Source organism: Petaurus breviceps, unplaced genomic scaffold (genome assembly GCF_028583685.1).
Source record: "Petaurus breviceps papuanus isolate PSGF00001 unplaced genomic scaffold, PetGlider_PUasm1.0 90823, whole genome shotgun sequence".
In the NCBI taxonomy this organism is placed as follows: domain Eukaryota; kingdom Metazoa; phylum Chordata; class Mammalia; order Diprotodontia; family Petauridae; genus Petaurus; species Petaurus breviceps.
Genome location: NW_027187352.1, coordinates 5,339,107 through 5,352,007, shown reverse-complemented (window position 1 = coordinate 5,352,007; position 12,901 = coordinate 5,339,107). Strand labels below are relative to the sequence as shown.

General features: G+C 42.4%; 1 protein-coding gene across 3 annotated transcripts in view; it reads right to left on the bottom strand.

Moving 5' to 3' along the window:
* Window positions 1–12,901, bottom strand: part of LOC138148280 (2-acylglycerol O-acyltransferase 2-like) — a 167,536-nt gene that overhangs the window by 129,003 nt on the left and 25,632 nt on the right. Inside the window, exons 4-6 of one of the 3 annotated variants that reach the window (XM_069070871.1) lie at window positions 11,854–12,028; window positions 6,588–6,787; window positions 4,137–4,296 (exon numbers count right to left, since the gene is read on the bottom strand). In XM_069070871.1, the coding sequence (XP_068926972.1) occupies window positions 4,142–4,296; window positions 6,588–6,787; window positions 11,854–12,028 (530 nt within the window). In that variant the 3' untranslated portion in view covers window positions 4,137–4,141. Of the gene's footprint in view, window positions 1–2,901; window positions 4,297–4,323; window positions 4,552–6,587; window positions 6,788–11,853; window positions 12,029–12,901 lie in introns of those variants that run through there. The other 2 variants (XM_069070870.1, XM_069070872.1) reach the window with 2 other exon arrangements.

Genomic DNA, 12,901 nt, shown 5'->3' with positions numbered 1-12,901 from the left:
TAATCTGGATTTTATCTGCCCAAACCATCCATCTGGGAAAGAAATTGTAAAACTGGCTAATACATCTGAAGGAGTCTGAGGGCTTCTCTCCTGCCTGGGGCTTTGCCAGGAATAATCTGGTAGGCCTTTTCTCCTTGCTTGAATTGAGGCGTCCTTTTCACTCCCCTGCCAATGATGCCAGCTTATCTGGGACTCTTGGCAGTCATCCTAACCTCAAGAATGGGAGTGGTGTAAATGCCAGATTTGACACAGGCAGCACAAGTCAGGGTATTAAAAGAATGTTAACTTAGCTTGTAAAGATACAGAGATCAGGATCCCTATTGCTAGGCCTGGCTCTGGTTCTGTTTCTGTTCTGTGGAGTGCCAACACCTCCCCTTCATCTCCCCTTTTCTCCAAAGAGACAATGCTCTAGTAATGGCTAGTGTAGCTCACACAATAGTGATAGATTCCCCTCACTGGGTGCCTTTCATAAGGTCCTAGGGATGCCAGAGACCACATCGCCAGTGCAAAGCCTTCCATCAGCCATGAGACAAGGAAATCTTTGTGTTCCTGCTGTCTGCAGGTCTATCTCTCCATGGCATCCTCTCATTCCCATGTGATTTATAAATCTATCTCCTCCACAGCCTAGAACCTTCCTCTCAGAAATTCTATCTGCATCACAGGATCTACTCATACCCGGGTAAATTTTTCAGTTTTTTAATAATTCCAAATTGGTGTGCAATTTGTGACTCGTCAACCACCTGGGGATACAAAAGGAGGCAAGAGAGAATCCCAGATCTCCAGAGATCACAGTCTGATGAGAGAGACGAGTAAACAAATGTGTACAAACAAGCTATACACAGGATAATGAGGAAATAATTGAGAGAGTCTGAAAGGCACTGGATTTAAAAGGGGTTCTGTAAAAGGTGGGGTTTTAGTTGAGACTTAAAAGAAGTTAGGGAAACCAGAAAGTGGAGATTAGGAGGAAGAACATGGGACAGAGAAGATGCCCAGAAACAAGATGGAGTGTCATGTTTATGGAATAGCAAGGAGGCCGGTGTCACTGGATCAGGGCCCGAGTATATGCTGGGTATAAGGTGTAAGAAGACTGGAAAGCTTACAGTGGTTACTTATGGAAGGTTCTAAATGCTGGAGGATTTTATATTTTATCCCAGATGTGATAGGGAGTCACTGATTCACTGTGGCTATGGAGATAACATTGGAAAGTGATTTAAAACCTGGAGAAGACAAGGTGGGAAATGAGGCAGAGCCTGAGAGAAGCCCACAGGCTGTACTGTCTTTGTGGCCCCAAAGGGGAATGAAACTTAGCATGGAAGATGATGATGCTGTCAAGGAGCAACCTGGGCCTATGCCTTTGCTAGTGTGATGTCATATATAAACTGTGAGAGAAAGAAGGACCCACAAGAAGGGAGGGTTACTTGATGGCCTCTGGAAAGGGAAGGAGAATTTTCTTGACTGTGAAGACTCAGATATGAACCTGTTTTGCTTTTTCTGTCAGGTTAAAAACAAAACCTATCCTATGTTTAATGAAGTCTGAGCCTGAGGGCTCAAAGGGGAGCTCTGGGCCCTATTAGGGAGAGGCATGAGACAAATTCTGATGGTTTCATAGGAAACCCTGAGTGGGGCACAAGCCAAAGGTTCTTTTTGGGCAGCATCCTCCAAATTGTATGTGTGTGCCTACACCAGGAGAGGTACTGACACCGTGGTTCACAACTCATAATAAAATGAGCCTGGTGTTAAGGAAAAACCCTAGTCAGAGTTCATGATCTGATTTTGGGTCCTGGTTTTGATCCCTACTCACTAATAGCCCATAGAGAAGTCGCTTACCCTTTCTGAGCCTCATTTTCCTTACTTTGAACATGAAAATGAACATACTTATTAAAGTATGTAAACATATTAAGCATTAAATAATATACAAACATTTATTAAAATATGTAAACTTTAGTGACCTTAGAAGATTATTCTAAAGATAGTATTGGCAAACCCTAAAGTCCTATAGAAATGGATGTCTTCTTTGCTGATTCCAGTCATCCTTCTATCAACCAAGTATGGATTTCCCTCAAGGCTCTATTCTGAACATTCTTCTCTCTGTGTCTATTCTCTCTTAGCAGTCTTATTTGCTCCCACTGCCCTTTAACTCCCAGTTGACTCCCAAATCCATACCTCCAGCCCTCACCTTTTCTCTGACTTGGAGTATTTTATTTTTATGCCCCTTCTGGGTATTTCCAACTTAATTTCTCATTGACACAAACCCAACATGTCCAAAACAGAATTTACCATGTTTTTTAAGTCCTAAACCTGTTCCTTCCCTTAAGTATTTCTGTTGATGGTACTACCATACTTCTAGTCATCGAAGCTAAAATCTAGTTCTTCCTTCTCTCCCTACACATTTCTAATCAGTCTTCAGGTCCTCTTAATTTCCTTTCTGGAAATTCAATTCCAAGAAGACAGCTAGAATAAGGAAAGGCAGTGGCTTAATGCCAGACCCATAGGACCAGATGGAAGAACAGGCAGAGGGGCCTTGGATAAAGTCATAGGTTTATAGGCTGGATAGCTATACAGGTATTTAGAAATGGCAAAGAATTAGAAACTGAGAGGATGTTCATCAATGGGAAAATGACTGCACAAGCTGTGGTATATGATTGTTATGGATTATAAGAAATGATGAGGGGGATGGTTTCAGAAAAACATGGGAAGACTTACATGAACTGATCCAAAGTTAAGTGAGCTGAACTAGGAGATCATTGTATATATTAACAACAATATTATGCCATGATCAACTGTGAATGACTTAGTTACTCCAATCAATAAAATGATCCAAGAAAATTTCTAAGGACTTATGATGAAAAATGTTATCCACCTCCAGAGAAACAAATAATGAGCTCTGAGAGCAAACTGAAGTATAGTTTTCTCACTTTATTTATTTTCTTGCTTTTGGGGGGCATGATATGGCTAACATAGAAGTGTGTTTTGCATGATTTCATATGTATAATTAATATTATATTGCTTGCCTTCTCAGTGGGGAGGGGAAGGGACAAGAGGGAGAGAATTTAGAATTTAAATTTTTTTAAATGCTAAAAATAAATATACATAAACACATAGATAAAATAAAACAAGTTATATAATCCAACTCTTTCATTTTATAGATGGAAAAAACAGTTTCAGAGAAGAGAAGGGAGCTGCCCATGGTCACACAGGCTGTAAATCCATGGACTTTGCAGTTTATTGATCCCAAAGAAGGTGAGGAAAATGGGAGAATGGACTCTTGACCTCTCATGGGGAAAGTGTGGGTACCGAAAAAGTTCATGCTAAGACTAGAGAACAAAAAGAAATGAAGATGGATAGCCTGGCCAAAGGATGGGCTTTGGGAAGCTTCTCTAAGATCTAGAACCCACTATGGTCACATTCTGAAAGTTTCCTCCTCATACCTCAAGTCCCAGTCTAGGTCTCAGTTTCCCTTTTACACCCTTTCTGCCAGGGAAGAGGATAGGAGTACATTCCTGTGTTGCCAGGGCCAAGGGTAAAGTAACTGGGGCAATGGAAGAGCCAAGACAGAATTATTTGGGGATCTGTGACTTACTTTACAGAGAAAGCAATTGAGGTTTTGTCTCAGGACACTGAAATCCAAGGGGAACAAAAATTTAATTCATGACCTCTTACAGCTTCCCTAGTAACTAATCTAGGCTCCCTCAACCCCCCCAAGAACAAGTGAATTTTTCTGAATTACTGATTGATTACTTTTTACAACATGAATTATAAAGTTGATTTTAATGTGTATAAAGTTGGTGAAACTTCATACCCACTCTTGCCAATTGCCTCCGACACAAAAGTTGATAGTTAATGATCATAGGAATATTGGATTACAGATTTAGAACTAGAAGAGTCCTTAGGTACAATAGAATCCTTCAGGTCCAAGCCCCTTGGTTTACAGATGAGGAATTGGGGTACAGAGAGTTAAGTGATTTTCCCAGTCACACAACCAGGAAGAATCTGAGGTAGGATTTGAACCTAGGATAGGGCACTAACTTTCAAGTTCAGTGCCCCACCCACTTTACCATACAGTTTTTGTTTTGTGGTGCCACCCAAGGGCAGGGCAAGGGCAGGAGCAGGGAAGAGGAAAAGAACATGGGAAGTGGCAGGCTCATCGGAACTTCAGGTGCTGCTCTGGGGGGACATTGTATTTGGTCTTGTGGGCTTCAAAAAGGCTGCACAGTTCTGTCATATAACGCTGGTGCAGATGGTCCACTTCTTCTTGGGTTGGGTTGGTATTTTGTTTCACCTCAATTGGCTTCCCCACTGGGAGATACAAAGCAGGGGTAGAAGGTGAGAAGGCTTCTGTACTCCCACCCAACAAACAGAGATCCAATGAGTGGGAAAACTTTGGAACTTAACTTGATACTGGCACCAGCAATCACATGGGCCCCTAGATCATAATAAATTGGGACTCAGTTTCTTTTGTCTGCCAAATGGGACATATCCAAGACCTTGAAGCATCCTTAAGTATCATGAGAGCTTAGTCCTTGGACTCTCAGGTTTAGAGCCACTGGATACCTAGGGGCAGAGTGGACAACAGCAATGGAGAGAAGGTCCAGAGGAGAAAACTTACCTCTATCACCATTCAACCCAGAAGCTTCAGTCAGTGAAGCAATCCCCTTAAAGGCATGATGAAATGGAGGCCATTATATCATAGAATCATAGGTTTAGAGCTTGAAGGGACCTCAGAGGTCACTAAGTCTGGCTGTCTTCTTTAACAGACAAGGAAACTGAGGCCCAGAGATGTTAAGTGACTTGTCTAGGATCACACAGCTAGTAAATATCTAAAGCAGGATTTGAATCCAAGACTTCCTGACTCCAAGTCCAGTATGCACTGCTCTACCCTGACCCAGCTGCCTGATTCTTTCCTTCCACCAGGACCTCTCCAGTGGCCTTTCAAATGTTTCCTGTGTCTAAACCCCTGATGAACCTCATTTTCTGATGAAGGGTCAAATGTAGATGGACCTGGGGCCTCAGGGACCAGGACCTGATTGCCCTCAAACGCCCTCCTCCAATATCCATGAAGAACTACTCTTTCTCTGGCTTAGAAAGGTCATTTCCCCCTCTTCTCTTTACAGATAATTTTAGTGATAAAGATAATACAAATAACAACAATAATTAAAAATCATATCTCTATAACAAATTAAAAATTTATATAACAATGTCATTGATGACACCACTTTATTTTTATTTATTTATTTTTTTAAGGCAATCAGGGTTAAGTAACTTGCTCAAGGTTACACGGCCAGTTATTTCTGCGTGTGGTGCTGAGTATCTGAGCCCGGATTTGATCCAGGTCATCCTGACACTGGAGCCGGTGCTCTTACTCGCTGAGCCACCTGGCCGCCCCTAAGCAATTGGGGTTAAGTAACTTGCTCAAGGTTACACGGCCAGGTGTTTCTGTGTGGGTGCTAAGTGTCTGAGCCCGGGATTCGATCTCCAGGTCTTCTCAACACTGGAGCCGGTGTTCTTACTCACTGTGCTACCTGGCCGCCCCAGATGACACCACTTTAAAGAAATTTTGTGTTGAAAAACAACTCTATATCTACACATTAATAATATTATTGTTATTATATGTTTAAGATTTGTTTATTTATTTTAAAATTGTGGGGGAGGAAGGAGTCTCTGTTTCCTCCTCCTCCCCTTAAACAGAGGAAAGCTTTGCCCATTGTTTCCCAATGACAGCTGCTGCATTGAGAGCTGAGAGATATGATGGAGATATGCTAAACACAATAAACACAGGCAGCTTCAGGACTGCCCAAAGTGCCAAACTTTGGAGCACCAAAGAAAGATATACCAAAAAAGAACTTCATGAAACTTCCACAAAAGAAGAAAAGGACTTCTAATAAATAGGACTCATGATTACCTTTTGGCTCCATGTGTTCTCTCATTTTGAGCCCACTCTCCCCAGAGATCTTGTGCATAGAAAGTGTGTGCCACAGGCTTGGGGGTGGAAAGGCTTTTGTACAAAGTGTGGTTACTAGACAACCTAATAAATAATAGTTTCTTCTTTTTTTTTCTTTTTGGAGGGCAATTGGGGTTAAGTAACTTGCCCAAGGTTACACATCTAGTTTTTTTTTTTGTGTGTGGGTATTAAGTGTCTGAGGCTGGAACCGAACTCGGGTCCTCCTGACTACAGGGTCGGTGCTTTACTCACTGCGCCACCTAGCCGCCCCTAAATAACAGTTTCTAATAGTGAATAACTCTGGCTGGCTAATTGATAATCAAAGGGAGAGGGGCTCATGAGCAGCAATTCACACCCAACTCCTTAGGGTTGTTCCTAAAACCCAAAGGAGAGAAATAGTCAACTGCTCTCTGAGGACCCAAACTGATCATTTGAGTAGAGGTTGGGAAACCAATGCCAGAACGGGTGCTACATTATGACTGCAGATCCTTCTTGGTCTTGGGGTTCCCCAGAAAGGAGGTTATCAGAAGAGTCTGTGTATAATCAGGGGCCATGCTGGGACATATAGGCAGGGATGGAGCTTGAGAATTAGGTCCATGAGGGCTCATCCTATGTCAATCCCACATCCTTTGGCATCCTGGGAACTTACCTACAGTGGTGATAGAACGGCGATAGGGGAGCAGGCCAAACCTGTTCTGGAAGATCCCTTGGCCATGGAAGAGTGGAAGGGGGAAGCCCATGACCTTCTGTAGTCTGTCCTGGATTGAACGTAGCCAGGACCCCTGGGGATTGTCCAGTTGTTCAAAGATTTCATTCTCCCCAAAGGAGAATATTGGCACCAGAGCTGCGCTAGAGAGACAGGGAGGAGATGAGGAAGAAATGAGAAAATGCTCATGCTTGGGGCACTCAGGTATAGGTAGGATAGGGGTCCTGAGTTCAGCACCTAGGCCCTTTTGTCTGAATCTTTGGTCAATGGTCATGGAAGGAAGGAAACAAGTATTTATTATATGTGTCCTAGCCAAGCAATGAACTAAGTACTTTACAAATATCCCATTTGATCCCCACTATAATCCTGGGTTGTAGGTGCTGTTATTAGCCTTATTTTACAGTTAAGGAAACTAAGACAGAGAAGAGGTTGAGTGACTTGCCCAGGTTCATACTGTTAGTAAGTCTCTGAGATCAAATTTGAACTCAGATCTTCCTGTATCAAGGCTCAGCACTTAATTCACTGCACTATCTCATGGCCTCTAATGGTGGCATGGGGACTGCTGAGGCAACAATCCCTAATACCATCCTCACAGGGCAGGGAGCAGTCCTTAATCCCCCAAGTTCCCCTCAGGTATCTGCAGCATCATAGAATTTCAGTGTCAGAAGATGCTTTAGAGGCCACCAGACCTAACCATATCTGAACAGGAATCAGCCGACCACACACCTTATTTAAGGGCCCACTGTCTTCTAGGTCCTGTGCTATGCATTGGGGATAGAAAGCAACAATAAAAATAATATTAACCAGTACTTAATGTGGTGTTTTACGTCTGTTATCTCATTCAATCTTCACAACAGCCCTGGGAGGAAGGTATTGTTATGAGCCCCATTTCACAAATAATGAAAGTGATACACAGAGACATTAAGTGACTTGCTCAGGATCACACATCTACTAGGTGTAGGTGGCAGGATTTTAATTCAGGACTTCCTTACTCCCCATCTAACACTCTTTCACTGAGTCATCTGGCTGACATGACTTTTTGCTCAAGTCAACAATGAAGCAGCTCCTGCCTTGAAGAGCTTACATTCTTTAGGGGTTAGGAGTAGAACACAGCCCATGGAGCTTCCTGGGGTCAGTTTAGCTCTCCCTGGACACTTTGGGGGACATGTTCACAATGTTGAAGGACTGTGGGATGATGCAGCAATCTTTTGGTTCCCATGATGACAAGAGAGGTTTAGAACCCTACTAAAGACATACACAGCCTCATGTGTCTCCCTCCACTTCATGAGAGGGCACTGCCTTAAAGCAGACTGGCCATGAATCCAGGAAAAGCCTTTCTTCATCCTCTCTCCTGAGGAGAAATGCCTTTTCATGGGAAATGAAATTTTTTCTCTGAGACTTCCTGTGGGGGAGGGCGGGCAATGGTAGCTGCTTTTACATGGCATTAAGCATACGTGCCATCTAAATGATCTGGAGAGGAGAAAGTGAAGCCCTGGCTGTCTCTTCTGTCTGTGTTTCTTTCCTTAGCTAAGCCTACATGACCAAATAGCAATCCTGGGACAGATATTTCTAACTCTGGGAATCCAAGAGGTCAGGGGTTCCTGGGTCCCACAGTTGCTGCTGGCTGCCTTGTACGAGGTACCATAATACTTCTGAAAGGAGATTACTGTTAACAAGAGGATGAACCCAAGTCATGGCCCGGCTTTCTGGAAGATATGGCCCTTGATGGAGTTGTTTGGACAGTGCAAAGCTGAGGTGAATGTGAAATGGCTACTCAGCAGCCCCACTATTTGTGGGGCTGAGTATAACAGGAGTTATAGGTTACTATACCATGTATTAAGTGTTTCTCAACATGTACTTGAGAGTCTTGGCTTTAAGAATTTCTTTTGTCTGGAGGAAATAAATAGTTGACCTGTACTTGATGTACATTTTATACTATCTTCCAGATTCCTTTTGGGGAGACCCCAGACTTGTGCCAAACCCAGGCTTCAGGTGATTTTCTCAAGGAGCACCAGGGTGGTGGTGCAAAGATCCCAGAAAAAAAGAACATGACTCCTCTCTTTAGAGGCTAGGCCCTCTCACCCCCTCCCCAGTGCAGGACTGAACCTGGTACCTGAATGATTCCAGAGCTGAGTAGCCTCTTATGGGAGAAGGCATACCTAACCCCATGGAGCTGGAGTCAATTTGTTGTTACATAAATAAATCCAAAACAACAGAATTTTGGATGGGGAGATTTTAGTAACTGGGGTCATATGGCTAGGCTTCCTGAAGGAGGTAGAACTTGATCTGAGCCTTGAGGAAGGTAGCGATTTTAAATCAGTTATTCTTTTATTTGTTTGTTTCTTTGATGGGACTTGCCATGGTGGATTCAAGCTTTCCTACTCTGCCAATTATTTCTGCTGTGCAGACTATAAGTTTTGCTTTCACAATTTTTATTTCTCTTTTAAACCATTCAGGAACATCCTGATTCCATGATCTCTTAGGAATTCTGTCATTGACACTGTATCATAGAGTCTCAGAGTTGGAAGGGGCCCTAAGCAGGAGCCATCTAATCTAACCTATGCCATATATTCAGCAACACACTTGGCCAATTGCCTTGGAGCCTTTTTTTGAAGACTTTCAGTGAGGGGGAACCCAATCCTGGGGCGGCTGATTCCACTTTGGGACCGCTCTAATAACTCAATAGCTTCAGGTTAACCTTGTTTCTTTTCAACTTCCAAACATGCATTCTTAGTTCTGCCCTAGAGAGCTAACCAAAAAGACCAAACAATCCTTCTTCTCTGTGAAAATCTTAAATGCTGCCTACTCCTTGGGGGTGAGGGTGGGAGAAGGGAGCAAGATTTCTATAAATTCTATAAAATAAGCATTTCTATAAATTCAATAAATATTTAAATAAATATGCTAAGGGCTGTATAAATATTATCTCATTTTATCTCCACAACAATTCTAGGAAGCAGTGGCTATTATTATAATCAGCATTTTACAGCTGTGGAATCTCAGGCAAACAGAGGTTAAGTGACTTGCCCAGAGTCACACAGCTAGGAAGTGTCTGAAATGAAATTTGAACTCAGGTTCATCCAGACTCTAGGCCCAGTGCTCTATCCATTGTGCCACATAACTGCTGCTTCTCCAGGCTAAACCCCATTTTCTAATATGGTTCTGCATGTGCCATGAACTCATGAAGCTCATCTTCTCCATCTTCATTGCCTTTCTTTGGACACACTATCCCTCTGCAAATGTGTTGCACCGTGTTTCAAATGTTGTTGGATGACAGCACATGTGGCCTTCTAGGTCACTGAGTGTGGCCTTTTGATCGAGTCCAATCCTTTTATTAAGGGGATTTGTTCTGTGAAGTTTGGATTCAACTAAAGGACCATGCTTGAGTTCCTAGAGGGTCACATAGAGGCCACAGGTTCCCCACCTAGAGGAGATAGAGTATTTTGCAAATCCTAAAGCACTATGTACATGCTATAACTATTAGCATTATCATATATATCTTAATATATGTAGAAATGAATGAAAACTCAGAGTGAATGTTAACATGTTCATTGCACTATAAAGATAACATACTTAAAGCATGCTTTAAAAGTCTGGAGCCCACTCTGGGAGGGTTAAGAATTAAGAAAACAAAAGACAAGTTTGATGGTATCTTTGTCTTTTTCTTTGTTGCTATTTGTTACCCCCCAGGTGTGGGTCTATAAAGATAAGAAACATCTCATAGATCCCAACACAGGTTAACAGGGGCAGGACTGGATCCCTCTGCAGTGAATAATGAATTTACCCAGTATAGAGGAAGCTAATCTTCTCCATTGTCCTTCATCTCCTCAGCCAATTGTAATGCTCTAAGATCCCGTATTAGAGATGTTGAAGTGGAAACAAATGACAACAATTTAGAATCTCAGGGAAGTGGGAAAATTCAAGCATTACCTACACATGCCAGAGATGGGACTCCTACATAAAGGGAGAAAAGTGGGAAGTTGTTTTTCTATTGCCATACTATGAACTGGGCCCACATATTATGTTTCCTGGGGCTGAGTCATCAGCAGGTATAGGATTATGGAATTCCATCCATCAGGTAAGAAAGAACTGAGAGAATCAGTAACTGTGTCCTTAGTGTCACCACACATGGTTGTTTGGGACTCAAAATGTCTTTCAATAAGCTTTCCTAGGATACTTAAGTTTTATCTTCCATTTTCTTTGATGTGCCTTTAGGCTTGCCACAAAATTACTCATTTAGAAAGCATTTGCTGCTAAAGGGAAAAGCAAGTCAACAAAAAAAATCAATCACTTCTATCCTCTAAGACCTACTGTGATAAACTAGGTCACCAAAAATCTCCAAATAATAGAATGTATTATCAGTACTGGATCAGACATATTGCCATAAAAATATAATGTCTTATCAAGAGATTGAATGTTGGGGCGGCCAGGTAGCACAGTAAGTAAGAGCACCGGCTCCAGTGTCAGGACGACCTGGAGATCGAATCCCGAGCTCAGACACTTAGCACCCACCCAGAAACACCTGGCCGTGTAACCTTGAGCAAGTTACTTAACCCCAATTGCTTAGGGGCAGCCAGGTGGCTCAGCGAGTAAGAGCACTGGCTCCAGTGTTGGGATGACCTGGAGATCAAATCCCGGGCTTGGACACTCAGCACCACACACAGAAATAACTGGCTGTGTAACCTTGAGCAAGTTACTTAACCCTGATTGCTTAAAAAAAAAAAGAGAGATTGAATGTCACAAAAATACCCCAAGTATTTGAGGGCTATAATGTGGAAGACTTGTTATATTTGTCTCCAGAGGGGAGAAACAGGAGCAGTGATTGGCTAGAAGTTGTACAGAGGCAAATTTAGGGAAATTTAGGCTTGCTAGAAAAAACTTCCTAACAATCAGAGCTGTCAAGAAGTAGAAGAGGTGGCCTAGGGAGGTAGTGGGTTGCACTCACAAAAAGTCTTCAGGTAGAAGTTGGATGACTGCTTGTAAGGCATGTTATAGTGAGGACTTCTTTTAGATCTAGTTTGTACTAGATGATGACTGACACCTCTTCCGACTCTAAATTTCTGTCATTCATTCAGTGAAAATTAATCTTTCTCCTCATCAAAATATAATCTATGCTGACCTAGGACTGAGCATGTCAATATCAAAATATAATTGATTTTGGCTTTAGAGTGACTGAAAACCCAAGAATGGATCTTGCCAAGATGGCCCTTACCCATGAATCAAGGCGAGTTTGACAAATCCTTTCCGGTTCTTCAGTAGCAGCGTATAGTCTCCAGGATGGGCATCCAGGGTCTCCTTGGCCCCTCCCACAGTAATAACCAGCAGGTTTCCTCCCTCTTTCTTGCTCATAAGGTGTGAGACACACTCCTTGTCTGATGATACCAACCCTTGTAGAGATGGGATAGGAAGAAGACAGGAAACTCTTAGATGATGGAAATGCCCAAGTATGAATGTGTTTAGCTTGCCCTGTCCCCTGGAGGGAGATTCAAACAAGGAGAGGGTCCAGTATTACCCAGGGTCCAGGCTAGCCAATGTAGAGGAGAGCAAATGAAAAGAAGATAATCCATGTCTCAAAAGCAAGTATTGTAATAAATTTCTGATGTTCCCTTCATTCTCGAAGAGGCATCAAGAAAGGACTTGGAGTCAGGAGACCTGGGTGATAATCCCAGTGCTGATACTGACAAGCTGTGTGGCCACTTTTTCTCAGCCTCATTTTACATCTTTATAAAATGGAAATACTTGAATGAATTACCTACCCCCTGGGGGAAGTATGAAAGTGCTTAGAAAATACTGTACTCCACCTGGGCAGAAGTTCTGAGGAACTTGAATTATGCAGTCTTCTGCTAGATTCTCTCTCAATCTCTCTCTCTCTCTCTCTCTCTCTCTCTCTCTCTCTCTCTCTCTCTGTCTCTATTCCCCAAAAGCAAAGTAAATAATAACTTCCTAAGTTTTCTTAGTGATTATTTCATCTTTCAAAAGGTAGAGGAATAAATAAAACTAGGAGTTGGCTTTACAAAAAAACCAATAAGATAAAGAAACCATTGGTTAATATGATTTTTTTAAAAAGAGAGAAGAAAACTCTGAGGTACCACATCTCACCAGTCAGATTGGCTAAGATGACAAAACAGGAAAATGACAAATGCTGGAGAGGATGTGGGCAAATTGGAACACTAATGCATTGCTGGTGGAGTTGTGAACTGATCCAGCCTTTCTGGAGAGCAATCTGGAATTATGCCCAAAGGGCTATAAATACTTTCATA